Consider the following 25,438-nt stretch of genomic DNA (forward strand, 5'->3'; position numbering starts at 1 on the left):
CTGTGCTCTTAGGCTTGTAACAGAATTGTATGTCCATATGTAGGTCATGCAATGCTGGGGTCAGTATAGAGCCTATCTCGTCTTTTACTGTTGAGGCCACAACCGAACCCAAAGTACTCTGTTGTAATTTAAGTGCAAACTTGATACCATTAGCAATGGCGCTGTCAAGGTCCTCTCGGGAGATGTTGTTGACCGTTGAAGTACTCATGATGGGTCAGATAGAGATTGGTTTGAAATTTACTTTCAGGATTATAGAATATTATATAATTATATTATATAATTCTAATTATTATAATTATTACTAATAATTAAACATTATGCTTTTATCATTCACTCTGCTTCAGCTTTAACTATATTCCTCTACCAGAATAAGTGTGTGTTAATGTTGGACTATGTTGAAGTATTTAGTGTAATTAATACAGTTTTGTTTGTATCACACCTGAAGTTGTTCGTTGTTTTGCTCTCAAATGAGAACTTAATTATGCTGATCACAGCTACATGCTGTTAAAGTGTGTTGGGTGAGTATTGGGATATTATTATCTAAACTATATGGCCAAGAGAGTAATATTTTTCTATAGTCTGCAGACATTCCCCCATAACATTTGCTTGACAAATATATACATATATATATATATAATTTCCTTCTATGGTTAATATTGTGATTTTGGAGGTAAAATGTTATCTAAGCCTATTTTACCATTATGTGATATTCCAAAAAGACGTGGTTCCCATAGCTGTTATCCGCACATACAGTGAGCTCTCAGTAGTCAAATAAATTAAATAATTATTAGTAGTATCTAATGTCTATTGGGAAATGTTAATAGATCAGTTTATCAAAAAACACAAATTCTCAATACACAGTGCTGGTCACTACTCAGCAATATATTTTATTTTGTGTTTATATAATAAAATAAGCATTTTCTCTTTATGTTTCTATGGTTGTATTCCCCTATCAGTAGGGTGAATTCAAGGACATTTCAATGGCAAAAATAGTTTACATTTACCTGATATCTTCCCTATATAATTTCTACTGAAAATGCTGATTTCACAATGCATTACTTTTAGTAAAGAATTGTAACAGAATTGAATTCTCAAGCCAACTATTTACATCCCCTACCTACAAGTATACCATGATAGAGTATATGTCAAGAAATTCACTTGTGACTGAAGAAACAACATAAAGAGTACTTTAAGAAAAAGTTTAATATTTATCTCAAATAATACTTTTCAAAATATTTGTCATTTAACAATCTGCAGTACAGTTCTCTAGGGTTCATGATTTTGCTAATGTCAAAGAACTCATACGAGCTGAGTATTTCATAAAAGCTCATATAAATTGACATTTGTAGGAAAATCTGAAACCGTAGATATATACTTATGGGTAGATAAACAATTAATTTACATTTTTATACAGTAAAAACATTTATTTTAACAATTTTACCTACATTAATCAAAAAAGTACATCATATTTAATAATTTTACAAATTCTGCATAAAAAATATATTTCTGTACAAAAACATCTTTTGCACCTACTTCAAGTCAGCAGCACATGATCGAATGATAAATGGCCAGTAGCACGATTGTTGGTTTGAATGCAGTTTTACAGCTTGACAGTGGCGAAACTATTTTACAGTCGGAAGGAAACAAAACTGTACAAAATGCAACCAAACAAAGAAACATTATTGCAGCAAGCCTGAGAAAAGGCAAGACGTGGATCATCCGCAGTGTGAAAATCAACACCGCTCTTTAGGCCAACCTGGCGAAACCAATGTACATGGAAACAGTTCGATCTGAGATCTTGACTCAATGGAAAACAAAATCTGGTTTTGATTGAAAATACAATCAATGTGAAAATTATATGATATCCGACAGTGAGCCTACAACTATGTCATTGTGCACATTTTATGCTCAAAGCTGTCGATGTGTAGCACGCAAGTGCATATGGTAACATAGCATTGAGAAAACATCAGGCATCATGTTGTTCACGTGGAAAAATGGGAGCACTTACAGTTTTAGCACATGCACTAGAATCAGCGTGTTCATGACATTTAAATCACAGTGAATATGCACCCCAGCAGCCCTACCATCTTCATCTAGGTTAATTTACGAATGATATGGGTCATTGGGAACCGGTGTGGCCTGGTCATGCTTCTGAATCTAATAAGGCAGTGTTTCTTCAAGAGTAAGTTTGATTTTAACCCCACTGATTTTCGTTCTAATGGGCATGAGAGATGCACACTGGTTCAGAAAAAAAAAATAAATAAAAAAAAAAATCATCAACTTGTGGGCTAAGATAAATCTTGTATAGGCATCCACACAGAGTTGATAAACTCAAAATCTGCGCCATCAAAATACAGTCATGTTCTGAACTAGAGGTATATTTGATACGTAATGAAAGCAAATTGGTGATACGGCAAATTGTGAGTAAAGCTGTTATGATTTCCAACGTAAAAATGAAATGTAATTTGTCAGCATATGCTAGTCCAAGCAAGTGATTGGACACACCATGAAGGAACAGTACAACGTGTGCAATGTGAAGTATGAGGAATGCATTAAAAAGCAACCAAAAATGATTCAATTGTGTCCTTATCACCTTGTAAACATAAACAGAACTTCATTTTAAAAATAAATTCAGTCTCTCTTGATAGGTGTAGCATGACATCATGCTCTCTGTGGATATGGGTTTATGTTAATATACATATGGTCAATAAAACCCTGTATATTATTTTTTGTTTCTTCCAATACATTGATTTAATATCCATTTCATTCTAGTGCAAAATTTGTGCAATAAAGTTTATTCTTTTTTTCAACGCAGCGGTTGAGTTCCGTCCTCCATCTGGAGGTGAGTGTTTCTTGTAGCATTTTGTCACCTTCTTGGTGGAGATCTATTAAGTGTGCTAAGCCACAGTAGTCCAGTTGCTTTCTCGTTTTGTGGTTTGTCTTCACTGAAGAAAATACATTGTGTCAACAGCTTTGTAGCTTTCCCAGGAAGTCTTTTAAAGGAGGAATAAAAAAAAAAGATATATAAAAAAAAAAAAACTTCATCCTTAAGTGCCATGAACAGTACAGATCCTAGAGAGAATGTTGACCTTAGTTCTGGCTGAACAGGCGTTAAGTGAGCTTCGTTCTTTGAAAAGTATTTTTTCTTTGATGTATTTTGTTGTTGTTGATTTAAGTTTTCTTTCTTTCTTTTTTTTCTTTCTAAAAAAACATAGTCATTGGTTTTGTTTTGTCCATTGTATGCTTGTGACAAAAGTAACATCTAAAGCAAAGTGAAGTCAGTCGTAAAGGAGTATTGGTGTCTGGTACCCACTGCTCTACTGCTTAACCATGAGGCCGGTCGGTCCAGAGCTGATCATGAAGGCTATACTACTGTGCAGACTGTATTGAGGGTCGTATCAAACCTCACAGCTTTAGCCTCTGTTGGTTTCATGTTTGTATCATACATGGGATTTTCAAATGAAGCTTGTCCATTAGTGTTCTCGTGACCTGCATATCCGTTGTACTGAATTTTTGGTCTTGTTCTGGAAAGGTGGAAACACAAAGACAGTCAATGGTAATAGAGAATAGGGACTACTTTCAAAGCCATGTTTACATTTATTACAACACATTCCAGTGTAATTTCCATTATGGAAGAACAACATAAACATTAAACATGTTAGATAAAACTTAAAACAAAAGGTCTTGATGTCCTCTTCTAACAATGGGAAGTGACAAATGTGTTAGCCGGGTTAAATTACAAATTTAGGACAAGAAAAAAAAAAAAGAAAAAAAAAAATTATATATATATATATATTATATATATACAAACCAACTGAATATTTTTCATTCTAAAACAGAAGCTGTTCATCACAAAATTGAAATTTGGGCATTTACCCACTCTTATGTCATTTTTAACCCTATACATTCTTCCAGGAAAACCTAAATGTTAGTATATACTGTATACATAAATGTTAATATTATGTTGAATGTCTGAGCAGCTGTCCTGTTATCCACAGCACTGTGAGAGCATTATAAAAGCAGTCCATATGGCTTGTGTCCTTTATAGAAATATCCTTACTACTTGGAACACTGTATCTCACAATGTATTGTGGTCGACTTTACCTTCTACTTTAGGGACATTTTTTTTTTTTCGCAACACTGAATGCAAAATAATAAATGCAGTATATTTTTCAAAGAGGATGAGAGGAGGCCCCTTGCTTGATTTTCAAATGTAATGTGATGAGGTCTTGACAAAGAGGTCAGGAGATAATGTGGCATAATACTGCTTGAAACATTTATGGTGAAACAATGCCTATGGAATAATAGCATAGTCTGTGGTATATGCTGTATCATTGCCTACTTTTTCCCCAAATAGTACACATTTCAGCACTATGCTGCATTTTAAAGCATTGTTGTGTTTGTCACATGACACATTTTTTTACATTTGATTTCAATTTTGAGTAAAACTCTTGGCTGATCTCATCAAATAATGAGTTAAGAAAAAATATGCTGTAATTATTTTCAATTAATTTAGCATACTGAAATGTGAAATCAAATGGAGTGCATTTTGTATTACCATTCCAGGTGCATTATGCTCTGTTGTAAAATTCATTTTGGCAAATGTATTTGATAATCTAGGTATTCTACTATATGTATGTGTATAGTAGTATGCTATTTTGATCATATCAGTTTTACATTTTCTCTCCAACTGGAAACTTTGCTGCTTCTTACCAACAATAATAATAATAAAAAAAGGTCACTACTTCATGATCTAAATTTTGAATTCTCTGTTTCCCAGGCTTGCTCAGATGGCAGTGGATGATTTATGATCCGGTCAAATTGTAGGGTCCAAATAAATCTAAATAAATAACCTATATCCCACGCCCAGTTCGTATTTCCACTGACTAACAGACACTGACGTGTCACCACATCAGACACAATTCTCATGATATTCCGGTGGCAATTGTACACAAACAGAAATAAACAGGATGTCTTTTAGTTGATCAAATTAGGTTTGACAGAATTTACCTTCTAATATAAGACTACTAGAAGTAATGCAAGTCACTTAATTTCCCATAATTTCTGTGCTCTGCCATGACTCAGACGAGATGAGAAAATAAAATGTAGACAATGAAGGTGAGGTTGTAAAGGGCTCGTTGCCTGTGGCATTAGCTTCCGGTAACTTACCTGGAGACTGCCGGGTCTTTGGGCCTCTCATTGTCATCTGTGCCTTGTGATAGAGCCCTGCCAATTTTTATTTTTTTGATTTTAATATTGGATAACTGTCATGTTTCATGACAACTTTGTCAAACTCTTTTGTGTGCAAAGGAAAACTCCCATGCTGCTTTTTAAACATAGACTTGATTAGAACTCATTGGTATTTTAAGAGATTTTAATTGCTAACTATTTTTAGGCAGATACAATTTCAGTCACAATGAATGGCTTGGCAAAGAGTTTCCTATCACTGCAGTGACACAATGCTGATTCACTTTCATTACGGACAAATAACATCAACACACTAGACAAAGTCAGTTCCTCTTACCTGTGTTTGTAGAGGTAAAAGGCAAACCCTGATAAAATAAGAGCAAAAAAGGGCACTAGAATGGCAGCTGCCACAGAACTGCTGTTTGTGCTGTAGTAAGGATTAGATGGATCCATATCAGTGGTAATAAGACCTGACGGAGAATTCAGAGTAAAAAATGTGAAATTTCGACCTGCCTGAAAATCTGTTCAGAATCATAAATTAAATAATTACAAAATCTATAACCATTATCAATTCTAATACTAATTAATGTACTAATATATATATATATATATATATATATATATATATATATATATACACACACACACACGCACACACACACAGTATTTATCAATATACCTTGTCTTGTTAGCTGAAACTTCCCAAAATCCTTGCTGTGAATGTGCCCTTGGTAAACAAACATTTTTTTCTCAGTTTCTGTGGTAACCTGTAGAAAAAAATAAATAAACAAATATATATACATATATGCAATTCAAATTTAGGAAATCACATAAACGTTTAAAATATAATGGTTTATTAACTTATTATTACCACTTTTGTAATACTCACATATCCATCCATTGCCCAGTTATCATTTTTGAATTTGCTAAAATATTGTTCTGTTGGGCCTCTTATCTGGTAAACTTTTAATAAAAGATGATTTTCTTCTTTTTTGTAAGTTCCTGCAAGAAGAAGAAGAAGAAGAAGAAGAAGAAGAAGAAGAAGAAGAAGAAGAAGAAGAAGAAGAAACCTTATAAGGAAAAGTAAGGTAAGGTAAACTGAAATAGTTCAGCACTGAAGAAATAAGATGCAATGCTAATTCCATTATTCCATAACATTCCATAATCCATCTCCCATCAAAGTAAGAAAATCCTTCTCTTTCAGCATGTTTAAAATGTAAGAACAGACTCCTAAAATGTTCAAGGATGATAACAGTTGGATTAATGGAAAGTCATCTTGTTACCGCAGCAGCTGACCACATTTCAGTTCACTTTTTATATACTCATCCACAAATAACTTGGTTTCTATGTTGTCACTATCAACACTCCTTGATAACATTCTATGTTTCTTACTGTGATCAAGTGTAACCTAAAAGTAGTCATGCCCACTGATATAAGTGGGATATATTTACAGGTATAAAAAGTATAGCAAAATTTCTACCGACTGACAGATGTTTAGTCATACAATATATCCATCACCCAGCCCTAGAGTCTTCAGTGAACATGGTGTCTAAAAAACCTAGCAGAAAACTCAAACTTACCAGAGAGTTTGATGTGCACCCCACTCTGCTCCAGAAGAGTGACGTTGACCCGGCTGGTGGTGGCATTGAATGCATTGACTGTTACTGAGGCAGCCTGTCTCTTTCCCAGATACTCATAGAATCCAGCCCACCCAGAGTTTAAAGAGAACACGTCTGCAGGAACTAAACAACACATACAGAAAACATTTCTACATATGTGTAACACGTGGAAATGTATGAACATAACTGCTAAGGCAACAATATATATATAAAGAAAGACTTTTCTTTCCTTCAATGATGAAACATTAATTGTATGTTGTTAAACAAATGCATAAAAATGTAGACACTTTATGTTTGGTGTTTAGATATTAGTGGAACAAGAATGTGATGAACGTCATACTGGTAAATGAGCTGATATAATTGACTTAAAAAAAAAAAAATAGTACTAGCAGCACTGAATGGAATTGCAAAAACAATATTTAAACATGCTTCCCAAACAATACAACACCTACACAATTGATTTGTCAAATCATCATATTTAAACACCAAAAAAAAAAAATAATCACCCTTCACCTTTATATTTGTTACTCTGACATTTACATTTTTTTTTTCTTAGAAATGCAACATGACATGCCCATTATTTCCAATGACCACAGTTCAAATTCATGTAGGCAAAGTTTATTTTGATGACTGCAATATGGATCATATAAGGGGAACTTAAAAGGTTTTATACCACGAATCTTGTTTTTCTGCAGGTCTGGATCCTCATTTGATTTGCTGTTTATTTTGGGTCCAACTAGAAAATAGAGCAAATAATTGATCATGTGACATTTGTGGATACAACCTGTACAGTGGTAATGACAGTTAATCGAAGTTTCTTGCTGTAATTTTTCTGAGAATGAGTCACTGCTACAACAGCTGGACAGACATGAAAATCTTACATACTGTACATTTATAAATGGAGGCACTACTATCATGTCTATATATTTAATCTTAAATTGTACAAATATTGTAACACAGTAGTTTAGGGACCAATTCTCACTATGAGCTTGCATTTACATTACTAGCATATTGGCTGTTTTTAGCATTTATAAAGCAATTATTAATGCTTTATCCCACATTAATATATTTTACATCCCTTAACCCTACTCCATTCCTAAATTAGCCCTGATATTTCAGTACCTTTGCAGACTGGAGGTTTGCCTGACCACCTCCCATCTGCTTTGCAGGTCCTGTGCTCTGATCCTCCAGATAAGTAGAAACCATCTTGGCATGTATACATGAGTGTGTAACCTAGAGTAGGCAGGTCTATAGCCTTTACGTCTACATGAGATGGGGTCTCAGGCTGTCTACAGGCATGTGCTGAAAATGAAAGAGAAAGAAACAATAAGTGATGTTCCAACTGATAAACCATATTGGAGCCAATATTTCTTCCAATGGGCAATTCCATAAACCAAAGTATTTTGGTGATTCCGAGGAAATGAGCCTAATGGTCAGACTTAAGTACCACTTTCATGCCATCTTTCTTTCTTTCTTTTAATATGTTAATTTTTTGGGATTCACATTTTGATAGTCCACTTAAAACATCATTCTACTACCTTTAAGTAACTTTGTAATGGCATGCCAACTAACTCCTAGAACCTGAGAAATTGTTTAAATTGCTTGTCTTGCATCTGTATCTACTTGTTTAGTGTTATGTTCAGTAATGTTTCTGTAATGTGTATATAGCTGTACATAGTACACACACACAGTACAGTGTGTGTGTGTGTGTGTGTGTGTGTGTGTGTGTGTGTGTGTGTGTGGGGGGCTTATTTGAACTAAGGTGGACATATTATGAGATCACTACTGATATTAGGACACATTAATAAGCCACACACACACACACACATATACACACACACACACACACACATATATATATATATATATATATATATATATATATATATATATATGTGTGTGTGTGTGTGTGTGTGTGTGGCTTATTTGAACTAAGGTGGACATATTATGAGATCACTACTGATATTAGGACACATAAACTACATATACCTTATTTACAGCTTAAATTCCAGATAATTATTTCATGTATTTTTTTGTTTATTTCATTAATTTGATAACACAAATAAAATAACATATACGTGGTGCAGAAGTCACATTTATTTTTTATGCCGTAAATTTTATGACTCCTCATAGATCCATTGCAAGGCTTACACATTACCTCTATGATGATCTAGTAGTTACTTGTTACACGACGTCCAGGACCTCCAGCAAAAATATAGGCCCACGACATAAAAAATACAGTTGTATATTTCATTGTACACACGGGGTACTTTCTATTCCTGTGTTCACCAAACCCATCTTAAGTGTCTGCTGCTTAAAAGCTCTTTTTTAGTTTCATCTGACCATAGAAGCCAGTCCCATTTGAAGTTGCAGTCATGTCTGATAACTGAATATGCTGGATTTTTTTGGATGAACTTGGAACATTTTTCTTGAAACCCTCCCAAACAACATGTGTTGATGTAGGTTCTGTTTGACAAGGTTTTCTGACCCACTATGAGACTCAACTATTTTCTGCAGTTCTCCAGCTGTGGTCTTTTGAGAGTCTTTAGCCACTCGACTCTCCTCCTCACCATGCATTAGGACAAAATAGACACATGTCCTCTTTCAGGCAGTAATTCTTAATTATTGCCCTGATGGTGGAAATGTGAATTTTCACTGTTCTAGCTCTTTTCTTAAAGCCACTTCACCAATTTGTGAGGCTCAATTATCTTTTGCTGCACATCAGAAATATATTCTTTGTTTTTTCTCATTGTGATGGATGATTAAAGGCATTTGGGCTTTGTTTTCCCTCCTATTTATATTTCATAGAAACAGGAAACCATGGCTGGATAAGTTCATGTTCATAATCACCATGGAGTGCTCAAAATTTTGAATATGAATGAGAATAAACTTCAGAAATATTTTGCTCAAAATAATTTCTAGGGGTGCCAATAATTGTCTCCAACGTATTTTTTGAAAAACATTAATTTCATAATGATATTTTCCCCCATGATATTTTCAGATTTTTGTGATTTTTATTTTTATTTTTTATTTGTTTTTATTAAAAGATCAAAAGGATTAACAGTTCAGTTTCTCATCCCCCTTCTGTGATCACAATTTCCAAATGTGCCAATATTTTTGGCCATGACTGTATAATAGTTTTATAATTTGAGCCAGCGTTGTTGTTTGAAATGTATATCTGAGCATTGAATTTTCAACAAAGTTACAGTTACAGGGTTTCATATAAAAAAATATATTATTGGTATCAGCTGCTTCTGACGACAGGAAATTGATAATCTGTAATACATTTAAAAATTCTGACTAGAGCATCCCTTAAAATCCCTGCAATAAAAGCTGTATCAGAAATATTTCGAGTGGAGTCTCAGCTTCATACTTAAGAACAGTTGAGATAAAGCCGCACCCCTGACAGAAACATTCTGGGACATGCCTTGAGTGCTCCCATTTTCCATAATATATGAGCCATGTCCTCACACCTCACCTTTTGTCAACTCAATTCTCACAGCCTCTCAGCTTCTGACAGTTTGACTGCTTTACACAGGCAAGATGCCCTAAGGATTTGGTGGGGCGCTCTGTCAAAGTGGTTCACGTATCTCAAATTTATGTACAAGCTGTTTAGACTCAGCTGACTTTAATTATTTTGGCCACATTTGTTTCTCTTCCAGGAATCAATTCAATATAAAAGAATCACAACGTGGAATTCACACATACAGCTTTAGATCATCACTGGGACAGTGGCAAGGATCAAGTGCATGACACTGCTCAGAGAACTTCTATCAAAAAGTAGATTTGCAAGAGCAAACTTCTCTCAGCTAAGCTGTCAGCATCTTTAACATTAGCACCCTCAGCCATCCTAACTCTGAAGTAATCTGTACTTCTTCAAACAATACCCTTCTGCAGTAATTTCCTGTGTAAAGATCTCTCTCTCTCTCTCTCTCTCGGTCTCACTATCCTCACCTACTTTGTTTTCCTGATAGTACATCATCAATCACACATCTTGTTTCTGATTTAACGCTATGGCTGTGTTCCTAAACCTAAGGAACTGACTTGCTTTCAGACACCTACACGAGAATCTTCTTTTTGAGGCAGTATGCTCAGTGAAATGGAACCTCATAAGTGCCCTACTTTGGCAGCATATAGTGTTCTTCACATAGCAAATATCATATCTCACTCCCAACTGATTTCAATAGAGTTTGCTGTTAGCATGTTGCTAAGCTAAAACTTCAGCTTTTAGACTAGATTTTCTGGTCGCTAACAGTAAATGGAGATGGCATGACAATAGAGGACTGAAAGCAGAGGCCAATATATGCTTTGTGAGATGATCGCGACCTGATAGATGCATTGCATATGAGATATTTTAAGAGATATTTGAGATACATTGCATAAGAGATATTTAAAAGTTTGGAATAAACCTGAAGCAACTCCAAGTAAATCAGTGCAAAACGTGTTTTGACTGGAAATGATGACAACAGCAATATATATTTATTAAGGTCCAATTCTCATTGTTAACTAACTACTAACTATGACTTTTGCCTCAGTAAACTTGTCAGGATCCTGCCCTGACAGTCTTGTCTGTACTGTCTTTGTTCAATGTGTCTTTGTTTATTTTGTGCCTGAGCACATGGTTGTGTCTCTTGTGTCTACCACGTGCTCCTCTTGTCCCACCTCCTTGTTTTCCCTGGTCACGCCCTCTTGTCTAGTCCCCATTAGTCAGAGTGTTGTCACCTGTTTCTCATGTCTCTGTATGCTTTTATTGTGATCATTTCCCTCATGTGTTGCCGGTTCGTTTTGTGTGTGAGTTAGTGTCTGCTTAGCGTGCTAGCTGTTCTATACTAATAGAGTTTTTCCCTTGTCAGTTTAAGTCTGGTATTTGTTAGTTTAAGTTTATCTCGTCACTGTTTATTCTAGTCTAGTTTAAGTGTTTCTTTTTGTTTGGATCTCACTTTTAATTTGACTTGAGTTTGACTTGTTCTTTGAAGTATTTATTTTCCCCTTTGAGTTATTCTCTTGGTTAGTCTTTCCAGTTATTTCTAGAACTTTATTTTGTATTTGTTTCTTTACCTTTTTAGTTTACTTTGGTTAGTTAGCTTTGGTTACTTCCCTAGTCATCTTGTTTCTAGGTCATAGCTCCCCGGTCTGATTTTTGCCCTTGTATTACTATTATTATTATTATTATTATTATTATTATTATTATTATTATTATTATTATTGTTGTTGTTGTTGTTGTTCTCATGTTGTCTTAAGTCTTGTCTAGTGTTTTGTGAGTTCTGTCTGTTCCTGTCTTGCCTGCTGCCTTCTCCCTGGCTACTGGGCCTCCCCGCCTGGAGATCTGACGTGTGTGGCTTTACCTCTATAGTCAAGTGCCCTTGGTTCCTGGTGTTGTGGTCTGGTCCCTTGCACAGCCTCCTCAACAGTCCTGCACTCAGTTATCACCCAGAGCCCCCTCGGCGGTCATCCCCCCCATCTGCCTGCTCCACTGTCTACCCATCTACCCAATCCTACTGTCTGGACTGTTCAAGCCACTCCCTCCTGTCGTGCTTTGTCTTGTTGTCAATAAACGTTCCTTGTTCACTCTGCATCTGGGTCCTCTCCCTCAGTAACCCTGACAGAACGAACCGGCCCAGTCAGGACCCAGCAGAATGAGTATCAAGATCCTACCGCCTGCAAATGCTCAGGAGAGACTGGCCCGCCAGCAAGGCCTGGGTGCACTTCGGCAGCAGGGGCAAGAGGTGAGGGCCTTTGCCCAATTCTTTTGGACTATGTGTAGGGGCCTTGAGTACCAGAATGCAGCCCTTAAGGATGTCTTCAACCTCTGTTTGGATGACCCACTGCCTCAGTGGGAGATGGAGCAATTGAGGATCTTGGACTTTTGGAACTTTTCCAATTATTTGCACCACCGCAAGGATTGGCAGATACTTACACCACCAGAGTCCCCCTACAGTGATCACCCCACTCTCACTCGATCGAGTCATGTCCCTGATCATCTTTTGACTCCCACTGAGAAAAGGAGAGTGAGAAGGAGGGCGGCCAAAGCTGCTGCATCTGTCATGGAGGCCTCTGTGCTGGTTCCAGCCTCCGAATCGGCTGTATCCCTCATAGTCACGTCTGAGTCAACCAAGTGCTCTGAAGCAGTCAAGCTCAAGGAAGCCATGAGGGAGGTTCCCCTGTTAGCCCCTGTTCCTGTGCCAGTCAAGCCTGTTTTAGTCCATTCAAAGCCAGTCAAGTCCAGTCCTGAAAATTCTGTGTCAATGTCAGTTCATGTAAGTCAAGATGTAGGTGACATGAATGCTTACAGGCCTGGGAGACGAAAGGGTAGGAGGGCCTGCGCCAGGAGAGCTAGAGACCTTAGTCTGGAGATCCCTCCTGCAGTTTCCCTGGGTGATCTCAAGTGGCCTGCTGCTTCAGTCATGACCATGGAGTCCAGTGGTGAGCAGCCAGCTCCAGAGCTCACTCCAGTGTCTGCTCCAGCCCCTGTGTCTAGCCCACAGAGGACTCCAATCTTGGTGGCCCCAGCGGGCAATTCCACAGCCCTCGAGGGTGGTCAAGAACCCACCCCCGAGTCTGTTCCAGTAGCCCTGGAGGGCAGCTCAGCAGCCCCCGAGGGAGGTCAGGAACCCACTCCCGAGTCAGTTCCAGTAGCCCCGGAGGGCAGCTCAGCAGCCCCTGAGGGCGGTCAAGAACCCACTCCCGAGTCAGTTGCAGTAGCCCTGGAGGGCAGCTCAGCAGCCCCTGAGGGCGGTCAAGAACCCACTCCCGAGTCAGTTCCAGTAGCCCCGGAGGGCAGCTCAGCAGCCCCTGAGGGCGGTCAAGAACCCACTCCCGAGTCAGTTCCAGTAGCCCCGGAGGGCAGCTCAGCAGCCCCTGAGGGCGGTCAAGAACCCACTCCCGAGTCAGTTCCAGTAGCCCCGGAGGGCAGCTCAGCAGCCCCTGAGGGCGGGCAAGAATGCACTCACGCGTCAGTTCCATTAGCCCCGGAGGGCAGTCCAGGACCAAGTCCGGAGCCCATTCCTGCAACCCCAGGGGGCCCTCAAGAATCAGTCCCTGAGTCCATTCCTGCAGCCCCGGAGGGCAGTTCGTCCACCCGCCAGGCCACTCAAAGGTCAGTCTCTGAGCCCGTTCCTGCCGCCCCAGGGGGCAGTTTATCAGCTTCTGAGTCTCTTCCTGTGGCCCAGGAGGGCATTTCAACAGTCCCCACAAACCTTCCACAGTCGCCTTTGGAGCCCGGTCCAGAGAACCCTAATCTCTTTAAAGCCATTCCAGAATCCCTTGCTAGTCATGTCTTGCCAACCAAGAATACCCCGCAATCCAACCTGAATACCCAGTCCAGTTGGCAACCCTTGCCTGTGAGAGGTGTTCCTGTAGGGAGAGGTGCCACCAGCCATGCCCCCACCTTTGCAGAGTCGGATAGACCGGGTTTCCCCAAGCCGGCAGCACCCTGGCCTAACCATTCCCTGGAACTTTTTCCACCCCTCCCAGCCCACCCCCTGTTTTCCCTGATAGGCCTGGATTTCCAAGGTTTTCATCCCACCCACCCCCCCAGTCAGTACCATCTTGGCCCCCTACCATGCCTGTGCCCCCTTTCACTCCTCCACCCAGGGTGGACGCCTGGAGGCGTCCTTTGGAGGGGGGGGGGGGGGTACTGTCAGGATCCTGCCCTGAAAGTCTTGTCTGTACTGTCTTTGTTCAATGTGTCTTTGTTTATTTTGTGCCTGAGCACATGGTTGTGTCTCTTGTGTCTACCACGTGCTCCTCTTGTCCCACCTCCTTGTTTTCCCTGGTCACGCCCTCTTGTCTAGTCCCCATTAGTCAGAGTGTTGTCACCTGTTTCTCATGTCTCTGTATGCTTTTATTGTGACCATTTCCCTCATGTGTTGCCTGTTCGTTTTGTGTGTGAGTTAGTGTCTGCTTAGCGTGCTAGCTGTTCTATACTAATAGAGTTTTTCCCTTGTCAGTTTAAGTCTGGTATTTGTTAGTTTAAGTTTATCTCGACCCTGTTTATTCTAGTCTAGTTTAAGTGTTTCTTTTTGTTTGGATCTCACTTTTAATTTGACTTGAGTTTGACTTGTTCTTTGAAGTATTTATTTTCCCCTTTGAGTTATTCTCTTGGTTAGTCTTTCCAGTTATTTCTAGAACTTTATTTTGTATTTGTTTCTTTACCTTTTTAGTTTACTTTGGTTAGTTAGCTTTGGTTACTTCCCTAGTCATCTTGTTTCTAGGTCATAGCTCCCCGGTCTGATTTTTGCCCTTGTATTATTATTATTATTATTATTATTATTATTATTATTATTGTTGTTGTTGTTGTTGTTCTCATGTTGTCTTAAGTCTTGTCTAGTGTTTTGTGAGTTCTGTCTGTTCCTGTCTTGCCTGCTGCCTTCTCCCTGGCTACTGGGCCTCCCCGCCTGGAGATCTGACGTGTGTGGCTTTACCTCTATAGTCAAGTGCCCTTGGTTCCTGGTGTTGTGGTCTGGTCCCTTGCACAGCCTCCTCAACAGTCCTGCACTCAGTTATCACCCAGAGCCCCCTCGGCGGTCATCCCCCCCATCTGCCTGCTTCACTGTCTACCCATCTACCCAATCCTACTGTCTGGACTGTTCAAGCCACTCCCTCCTGTCGTGCTTTGTCTTGTTGTCAATAAACGTTCCTTGTTCACTCTGCATCTGGGTCCTCTCCCTCAGTAACCCTGACAAAACTCCTAATTTGCTACTTACTTATAGTTAGTAAGGTAGTTGTTTAGTTTAGGAATGGTGTATGATTAAGGGATCTACAATATGTTCACGCAGAATAAGGCATTAATATGTGCTTTATAAGTACTTATAAACAGCTGATAGGCTAGTATTATGCAAGCTAGTTAATAGTGAGAATTGTTCCTTAAAATAAAGTTCTAGCAAAACTATCATAGTGTGTGGGCGGTATAATGATACGTAGATACACTTAATGTGGAAAATCTTCTATTTATAATCAGTTTTTTATTTTTAGAATTTTTTTAATATCTAAGAGTCTTATATCTTCCCCAACTTGGTTTGATTTTATTATTTAAATTAATTTATATATATATATATATATTTATTTATTTTTTATGTTTTTTTACATTGTCACAATGCAACCTGGTATTGTCCTCTGTGCAATGGATACAAGCAAAGTTAATTTAGAATTTGGCCTAAAGAAGGTTTCTCAGAATAGCTTTCATGCTCAAGGCACTAAGATGCTGCCAGCATGGGCAGCTCACTAGCTTTTGGAACACAATCTGTATATATTGATGCTTACCAACACACTCTGGTTGTATCCCACTCCATGTTAAATTTTCTAAACACGTTCTTGTTGTTGAGCCGAGGATGTGATAGTTTTTCCGACATCTGAAGAAAACTTTACTTCCAACCTGAAAAAAGAGAATTACATTATTGGGACTGAAACCCTGAAACCAAAGAAACACAAGCTGTTATTTACTCAACTAAAGGACAGGAAATTATTGAATGTCATTTGTTCTCACCTCAAATCCCTGAGCCTGGACTGGAATTCCATATGCTGGGGTTCCGGGATCCTTACATGCATTGTTGGTTGGATCTATAAACAGACATTCACATATTTTAGAAGAATGTATTTAAATATATAAATCAATATTTATGTATCGCATGGCAGTGGAATTGCATTGCTTTTATTCAAGGTATATAGTGGATCACCGATGCATGAAGGCTGTATTCCACTCCATGAACCGTCCGCCTCACAAACTCTTCTTGAGGAGCCCACCAGCAGGAATGGAGGTCTGCAGTAGAATGACACCTCTGATTTGTAGGTGAACTGCCGGCCCTCTATGAAGCCCTCTGCAGGAGTGCCTGGATCTCCACATAACATGGCTGTAAAGGAATTATATATATATCGGTGTGTGTGTGTGTGTGTGTGTGTACCACCATTATGCCTATGGGATGTCCTCACTTTTCACAGAAATCAAACATGAGTGTGTGTGTGTGCTTGTGTGTGTGTGTGTGTATACAGTATATGCAGTAGACTGTCATTAAAACAAGATAGTCAAGCATTGGAAATGCAAAGGAATAATAAAAACCCTCAGAAATTGATTAGACTGATTTGTTTGATCAAGTGTGCTGTCAAATGATCAGATCAAACGGATTCATTTGTTTGCTATGATTGTCTATGAAGATATGTTTTCAGTGGACTTCAACAATCTGCTTTGCTTGAGAAAACATGAAAATATAGTTACAATTTATCTTTTTTTTCCCCCATTTGATTTAATCAATTATTTAATTTAATTATTTTTGTATCAAATACATGTACAATGTGATATTTATTCTGCATGAGCATATTTTACATCCCTAATCCTACCTAATACCTAAATTAATGTAACAATTTCCTTACTAACTGTCAATAAGCAGCAAATTAGGAACTTATTGAGGCAAAAGTCCTAGTTAATGGTTTGGTAATAGTGAGAATTGGACCTTAAAATAAAATGTGACCAAAATTTTGTTTAGATGATCAAAGGTATTGATCAACAAGTTTGATTTCAACAAGTTTCAAAGCAGCATACAAAACCACTTCTGGAGAAAACAAGCATTTGTGTCTTGTGCCTCCAAACTTTACTTACTGAGATATACGCAGTCTTCCTGACATCTTCTCCGTCAGACAACTAGCCCTGTTCTTTTTCATATAATAATACTTCTTGGTGTGTGTACTTACAATAAGGTTTCTTTTTTCTGTCACTTTTAACAAGGATTTTTGTTGTAACATTGTGTCAAAGGCTTTCAATAAAAGCTAGAAGGATTTAACAGTGATTCTCTGCATGCACCTCGTACTTCTCACGCTGCATGCTGGAAAGCCAGGCTACTTGAGGGATCCATTTGTGATGTGTTGACACTTGTATTGAAAATGTCAAAACTGGTTTTATAATGTGGTGTAGCTGCATTTCACACAATTTCAGTCAAGCCATGGACCTTCCATCATAGCGACACAATACTCTAAAGACAACAACAGTCGCCGCAGAAAATATCAACTTTTGGCCCATATGTGGATTTACAGCTGGGCGCTATGATGGTATGAATGGTGTGATGGCAGAAAAATGTCAAAATGGTAGAGATCTTGCTATATTATTAATACTGAAGAATATGTGTTTAGGTGGTTATTAGTTATTTTATTATTTTTATTTTTTCTTAAATGTTAGAGCGAACTACAGAAAGTGTTAGCTTAGCACAAAACAGACTGTACTTTTATCCTCACATGATCATTATCATTCGTATATGCTGGATCTTTTCATGGATGTGTTAATGGAGTTTAATTTTGTTTTCTGTCAATGGAACATAACAGTACTTACGCAGACACTGAGGGATTTCGCCACGCCATATGCCGTTCCCTTCACATGTGGCTATTCCAGGAGAGGACAACTGGTATCCTTCAAAGCAGCTGTAGGTAACACTTGAACCCCACTGCAGGTCTGAGCCCTCCACTCGCCCATTGGGTATAGCTGGTGGCTGGCCACACATGATGACTGAAAAACACCACCACAAAAGTATTCAGTATTTAATAATTGGCCCCCTTTTTTTCATTGAGTGGAACTGGGATAGTCCAATGATCACTGGATAGAGTCCTGTAATTGAAATTGCATTGCAATTTAAATAAATTTAACACTCTCACAGCTAAAGATTTTCATTAATCCAAGTTTTGTAAGAAAACACATAATTAAATTAATAATTTGACTAATTATGTCAAAATTTACTCAGTGACACTGTACGTAGAATACATCTTTAACTGATTGCACATATTTTTAATACCATCAAAAAAGAAAAGAAAAAAAGGAACGACATTGAAACACATTTTAGGGTAAAAGTATTGCATTCATATAACCTTTAAAAAATAAATACTAACATCAAAATTTGACATAAATTAACGCATTATGGAAATGGACTTTCACCATTGTCAACTGATGCTTTACACCATTTTTTTATTACTTATTTATTTATTTATTTATTTATTGACATTAACTAAATGTTACAATAAAATCTATAAGAATGCATTAAATGAATATTTTTGTTGCTGCAACTGAACACCATGCCTTGTACATTTTGCACTGTTATTGATCACCTTTTTGCCATCATGAAGGGTCCTTAGGTGAAATTAATTTGTTTATAAATGCTGTGTGACTAATCATTATGCTATAATAAGAAAAGTGTTTTTACATAGCACATCACACTGCAGGATGTGTCTGAAAATATTTCATCTCAACTACACATATATAAATTAAATACAAACCTCTATAGGTGGCTTTTTAAACATTGGTTATCAATATAAAGTAATGTTTCTGGAAATACCCCATGTCATGTAGCATTAAAACCTACACCTACCTTTATTTAGATATTATTTAGACTGTCCTATATTCAAATTCAAATTCCATATTCTGTTTGCTACCTCAGTTCAAACTAAAGGAATGGATCTGAAATGCATTTTAAAAGGAATTCTGAACAGCCGACAGCTCTGATTTCATCACCATCATTATTACTGACGGAAGATGTGTCCAAACCCAGCACCTCCTTCTTTCACTTGTTTAGATGCAGAAAAGGGAGATCTGAAAGAAGAGTATGCTAACAAGGGGATTAGAGTTATTTATTTTCTTTCCTTGATCATTACGTTCCATTTGCTAATGGGAGGAAGTGTATTGCTTATGGGAGGAAACGATGACTTAATGGGATTACGTACTAAAATCGCTCTGAATATTAAACATCTATCACATTTCTTCCTGCATCAGAAAAAAAAAAAAAAAAAATAATAATAATAATAATAATAATATATATATATATATATATATATATATGATATTTTCTAGAACCGATCGTGAGGAGGCTGAGCTGTCTGCATTGCACCACTTGCTAATTTCATTTTGACATCTGATAACATAGATCCTACACATTTCATGGCAACATCTCCTTGGAGTTCATAAGTGAATAATCTCACTTTGCCAGGCAAGTCAAAAAAAAAAAAAAAAACAAAGATCAAAAACATCTGAAAGGCTTTTGAAGTTGCGAAGAACTCCACAATATTAGTATATATTTTAAAAGCTCTCGTGATGCTGTTTGCAGAGTGACAGGAAATTCTGCCCTCTCTGCCTTCACAGAGAGAACCGTGTATGTTTGTAAGTTACCTCTGCAGCTTGGTTTGGTCTGATTCCAAGTGCCATCTTTGCTGCAGCGTAGAGTAGATGAACCAGGGGGTTCCATCACATACCCAGGGTTACAGCGAAAGTGGATGGTTTTGTTAAATATGAACTCATTTCCAATGTAAATTCCATTGGCAATTGGACCAGGATCCCCACAGCTGATAACTGCAAAGAGAGAGGACAAGCTAGACTCAAACATTTTCAACATTCTTTATTAAGTCATAGAGATTGCACAAGGACATTTAATAATAATAATTATTATTTCTGTTCACATCAAACTGCACTCCCTACAACTTCATATGAATTTTCATCTGTTAGTCCTTACTGTGTAGACAGAGTATGGGATGTAAATGGATATGGAAAATAAATATATACATAAATTAATATTAAAGAATAAATCATTAAATGTGAAAAAATGGGTCTGAATACTTTCTGTATGCACCTTATATTTAAAATATTGGGTCTTTTGGGCTACATTTGGTTTCACATTATTTTCACCTTCACGTGGGACCAACAATGCTCACAATTCACATATATTTTAAGCACTTTATTTTACATTTCTCATTAAAAAATTCATGATCAGAATAATATTTTTTTTGTTAAAATAAGTAGTCAGTTCTGTCCATCTTTTGCTTAGATAACACCACCACATGTCTTTGTAAAAGCTAATGAGTATAATTTGAGAATGTCTCAAAGACCATTTTGTACTTCAGTGGAATCAAAAACAGCTGACCTTTAATAGAAAAAAATAAAATAAAATAAATAAATAATAATAATTTTTATTTTATGACCTAGAATATTCTAACTTGTCTTTGTTTTTATTTGATCTCTTTTATCCAGGCTAAATACATTTCTATATCCCAGATTTTCAATGTGGTATCAGATTTTGGGCCCCACTGTATATTTTCCCATTACAGGCTATTAAACAAAACCTATATCACACAGCTTAAACTGCTGAACTTTATGGAGAGATGATGATTCTTCCTGTTGTCGCCCCCTTTTTTTTAACTTAAGAAGAGAAACTTTGTTAACATGTTCAATCTGTGTTAACATTGATGGATCACGTGACTTGTGACAGAACTCATCCGTTATTAGTGCACTTAGTGCAACCCCTGAAGCACACAGGGTACATTACATAAGCAATGCCTGTGTAATTACAAAAGCAGGGTAAAAAAAATAATAATAATAATAATAAAAAATAAATAAATAAATAAATAAATAAATAAATAAATAAAAACATTTGTTAATCACAAAGAGTAAAAGTTGCTGTTCTGACCGATGCAATCTGGTGCTGAGCCGGTCCAGGTGCCATTGGTGGTGCAATGGCGAGTGGTGAGGCCCGTTGTCTTGTACCCCTCCCAGCAGGCGTACGTCACCGAGCTAGGAAACAGCATACCATCACTGAAAATGATCCTGGCATAGGCCGGCGTTCCAGGATTTCCACAGGATACAGCTGGGAAGGCAATCAAAGACCCAAAGAAGTTAAAAGAGAGAATGTGAGCCCTTTGGGATTGAAAACAGCAGTCGCAAGAGAAGAGCGTCTGTGAAACATATCTAAGGGCTAGCACCTCATGCAAAACACTTGAAATTAGACCACAATCACAGTGTTTTACAGCCTGCAGAGTGTTGTAGGCAAGGTAGACAAACTTCCATTTCCAATTAGCTTTTAACAAGTTTTTTTTTTCTCTTTTTCCTCATACTTTGAAGTGTCGTTTTCAGATAAGGGCAGTAAAGATGATACGCGCCAATGTGGTTAATTAGAGTTTGAATTCTAATAGCACAGAGATGCGTGACAGCCTTTAATTGGTCGTGTGTCCCTACGACAGCACTTTTCTTAATTATGACGACTCATGTGCAACAGCCAATATTTAAATTGTACATTTTGACTGTTTTTTAAAAAGAAAGAACAAGGAATTTTATGCAAAGTAATTTTCTATTGTGAAATTATTTTTAACAGGATCTTTTAAATAAACAGTACAGGAAACCGGAGCCTAGAGTGTTGCTAGAAAGGTAGATCAAATTAGTTCCAACTTTAATTATTTTCTTTGCTAGTACTTTCAAATAACAATAGAGTTCAGATTTATTAGAATCTGAAAACATGCACAGAGATGCACGGTAACTACCTGCAATTGGTCAGGTGTCCCTATGACACAGCTTTCAATAATGATTTCTAAATTATGATGAACAATGTGCAAAAGAAAATTAGATTTAAATGACTTGTTTTCATTTCTATTAAAGAAACAATAATTTAAGGGTGTTTTTATGCCCCAAGAGCATATTGAATATCAATTAGTTGTTGGTTAAGTTACAGTTAAGAAATCATTATTAAACCTCTATAATTGCATTTGGAGTTTCATCATCTCTAGGTTATTTACATCAGCAGAACAGTTGTTTAAATAGTTGGTGACATAGAGGACTCACTTAATCTTTATTCAACATTTTGTAGCTGTAATTTGGCCCTCATATCCTCTTGGATTAAATAATATAAAATGTAAGTAAATAGAGAAATACTGGACCAATTAAGATTTAATGGGATCCCAATACAGGGCTGCTGTAAACAGATACAGCTCCCAATTTTAAAGGGGTCATATGATGCGATTTAAAAATTTTCTTTCTCTTTGGAGTGTTACAAGCTCTTGGAGCATAAAGAAAATCTGTAAAGCTGCAAAGACTACAGTCTCAAATCCAAAAGATGTTCTTTATAAAAGTTAACAGTCAACCCCTCCCCTCTAAAATGGCTTGTTCTAACACACCCTCACATCTCTACGTCATTATGTGGAAAGATTTGCATAACGCCGCCCAAATGTTCACGCAAAGAAAGGAGGAGTAACTTTTATTCTCTCTGTTGCCACCGCTGAAATGTAATGGAACATCGTTGTGAAAGCGAAAAAACGTGTTTGGCCTTCGAAAAGAGGACACAACTAGAACTCAGTGGTTAAGTTTTATTTAAAAACTGTTCCAGAACAGTCCAAACCAAATATTCAGATCAATGCTGTGCATTTTATGGATGTGGACTAGCCTGCAACACATCTGTGGCACAATGGCTGTTTCTATAAAGCGGGGCATTTCAAACGTTGCAAGGACAGTCTGGAACTTCTGACTCACAGATTGTAAGTAAGTTATTTATATTTTCATTAATTTGGCACTGATAATTCAAACGCAGTTTCAATGTGCTCGAAACAGTTTTGAGCACTGTAGAGTAGGTTTGTTTGTTGTTTCTAAGATCATGCAGACATGGTTTCATGTTTACGCAGCGCGATATGCAACGCAACGCAACATGTAAAAAGGCAATATAAGTAATTATGTCCCAAATGGTTCCAATAAAAACCTGGTTTGTAATGTTTTTTGTTTTTTTTTTGACTCGTCTAGTGATGTCCGGATCTAGTGATATCCATGTCACGGTTCATGGGTCAGTGCGCTTATTTTGTGTCTCTGTCTGATTGTGTCTGTCTGCAACAGCTGCGTTAATGAGCACCAGCTGTAGCTCATTTGCGCTGCCTTTAAGTTTGGCTGGCTTCCTGTTCATGTTGCAGGTTCGTTGATATCTCGTCTGTCTCTCTTGTCTTGTTGTGCTCCTGTTCCTCGAGTTGGCATTCTCTGGATCTTATTCCTCGCCCGCCTGAGATTCCTGTGCTGGTTTTGAGTTACTGCAGCTTGAGTGTTCTGGACGTGATTCATCTGGGGTTATGCCATCGTCTTCCTATGTTCTCATTGCTGACTATCTGAGCTACAAAAAAAACATTTTTACCTTGCACTTGGATCTCGTGACTCGATCATTGTGACAGAACAAACCAACCAAAATGGAACCAGCGAGCTTGGCAGAACTACAAGACTTTTAAACCAGTGGTAACTCTCGCATGGAATACCAAGAGGACCAGAGGATGGCTACGGGTTGTGCTGTCCAAGTCCTGGTCACTCACGGAACTTACCACTCAGTTTCAGCGCTTCAAGTTAGAGACCGTTTCTTCTCAGCAACCACCTGCGTCTAATCCACCAGCTGCCGTGGATCAAAATATCCGCTCTCCTGAGCCTCACCAGCTTTTTATTCCGGGGAGCCCCAGTTGTGTCACAAATTTTTTGCTAAATGCTCCCTCTATATTTATTTTCAACCGTCATCGTTTCCCACCAAGGAGTCTAAGATAGCGTTCATTATAACTCTGCTCACAGGACGAGCGGCTCGCTGGGGAACCACTGTGTGGGAACAGAGACTTTCGTGCTGTGCCTTCTTTCAAGTGTTCTCAGAGGAGTAGAAGAAGATATTTGATCGCGCTGCTTATGGCAGAGAGGCAGCTAGACTTCTCGTGGAGCTGCAACAAGGGGATCACACCGTAGCCGATTATTCTATCGAATTTCATACTTTAGCTGCAGTGTGTGGCTGGAATTCTGAGGCACAGTTGGACCTGTTGTTACACAGATTTTCGGACACCATCAAGGATGAGATTTATTCCTCGGATTTACCCATGAGGGTGGATAAACTCATTGAGCTGGCTATTCGTGTGGATGCCAGAGTAAGGAGGTGTGTCCAACAGAAGACACTACGGAGAATCCCTGACGTCAGTCATCATAGCAACATGTCATCAGTCACTGAGGAGAGGGAGTTCCCTTTCCCTGATCCCCAACCCATGCAGATGGGCAGATCTTGCCTATCGCAGCAGGAGAAGCAGAGATACAGAGAGCAAGGATTATGCTTGTACTGTGGAGCCGGGGGTCACGTCGTTCAGCAATGTCCAGTAAAAGCCGGTGCCCGCCAGTAGGTAAGAGGTTACTGACGGTGAAGCAACTCTCAAAAAATCCTCTCTTTCTGTCACGTCACTACCGGTAATGCTGACACTTCATTCATTAACTTTTGATTGCGAGGCTTTGGTGGATTTGGGGGCAGGGGGTAATTTTCTAGACATTAATGTGGCTAAAAGACTTAAGATACCCATGGTAGAACTTTCTCAGCCCATCTCTGCGGTGGCTCTTAATGGTCAGCCATTACCCTCCGTCACACATTCCAAGGTCGCCATTAAACTCTGGACAACCCACTGAGGACATTGACTTTCTGTTCACTGACACTCCTGCTGCTCCTGTGGTTTTGGGGTATCCCTGGCTGGTGCTCCATAATCCCCACATAAACTGGGGAAAAAATTCTGTCTTGTCCTGGAGTGAATATTGTTATACATCATGTATGTTGTCTACATGTTCCCCTGTCTTGTTCTGTGTTTCAGGATGATCACACTGACTTGTCTAATGTGCCACGTGAGTACCCCGACCTGAAGAGAGTGTTCAGTAAGTCTCGGGCTGCTTCTCTACCTCCACATCATCCCTATGACTGTGCTATGGAGTTATTGTCAGGTACGTCTCCGCCTAAAGGCAAATTATATTTGCTTTCCAATCCGGAGAGGGAGGTCATGGACAAATATATTTCTCATTCTCTTGCAGCCAAGATCATCCACCCCATTCCTCTCCATCGGGTGCGGGATTTTTTTTTTGTGAAAAA

At 38.2% G+C, this 25,438-nt stretch overlaps 1 protein-coding gene across 1 annotated transcript in view; it reads right to left on the reverse strand.

Moving 5' to 3' along the window:
* Positions 1 to 906: 906 nt before the first annotated feature.
* LOC128026620 (CUB and sushi domain-containing protein 1) overlaps positions 907 to 25,438 on the reverse strand; it is a 386,318-nt gene continuing 361,786 nt past the window's right edge. Inside the window, exons 58-71 of the mRNA XM_052613862.1 lie at positions 21,233 to 21,409; positions 19,942 to 20,121; positions 18,121 to 18,294; positions 16,481 to 16,654; positions 16,291 to 16,364; positions 16,068 to 16,179; positions 7,929 to 8,108; positions 7,480 to 7,542; positions 6,768 to 6,929; positions 6,077 to 6,189; positions 5,867 to 5,954; positions 5,525 to 5,657; positions 5,170 to 5,226; positions 907 to 3,524 (exon numbers count right to left, since the gene is read on the reverse strand). Of these exons, the coding sequence (XP_052469822.1) occupies positions 3,365 to 3,524; positions 5,170 to 5,226; positions 5,525 to 5,657; positions 5,867 to 5,954; positions 6,077 to 6,189; positions 6,768 to 6,929; positions 7,480 to 7,542; positions 7,929 to 8,108; positions 16,068 to 16,179; positions 16,291 to 16,364; positions 16,481 to 16,654; positions 18,121 to 18,294; positions 19,942 to 20,121; positions 21,233 to 21,409 (1,847 nt within the window). The 3' untranslated portion in view covers positions 907 to 3,364. The remainder of the gene's footprint in view (positions 3,525 to 5,169; positions 5,227 to 5,524; positions 5,658 to 5,866; positions 5,955 to 6,076; positions 6,190 to 6,767; positions 6,930 to 7,479; positions 7,543 to 7,928; positions 8,109 to 16,067; positions 16,180 to 16,290; positions 16,365 to 16,480; positions 16,655 to 18,120; positions 18,295 to 19,941; positions 20,122 to 21,232; positions 21,410 to 25,438) is intronic.

Source organism: Carassius gibelio, chromosome A13, assembly GCF_023724105.1.
Source record: "Carassius gibelio isolate Cgi1373 ecotype wild population from Czech Republic chromosome A13, carGib1.2-hapl.c, whole genome shotgun sequence".
NCBI classification, from domain to species: Eukaryota; Metazoa; Chordata; class Actinopteri; order Cypriniformes; family Cyprinidae; genus Carassius; species Carassius gibelio.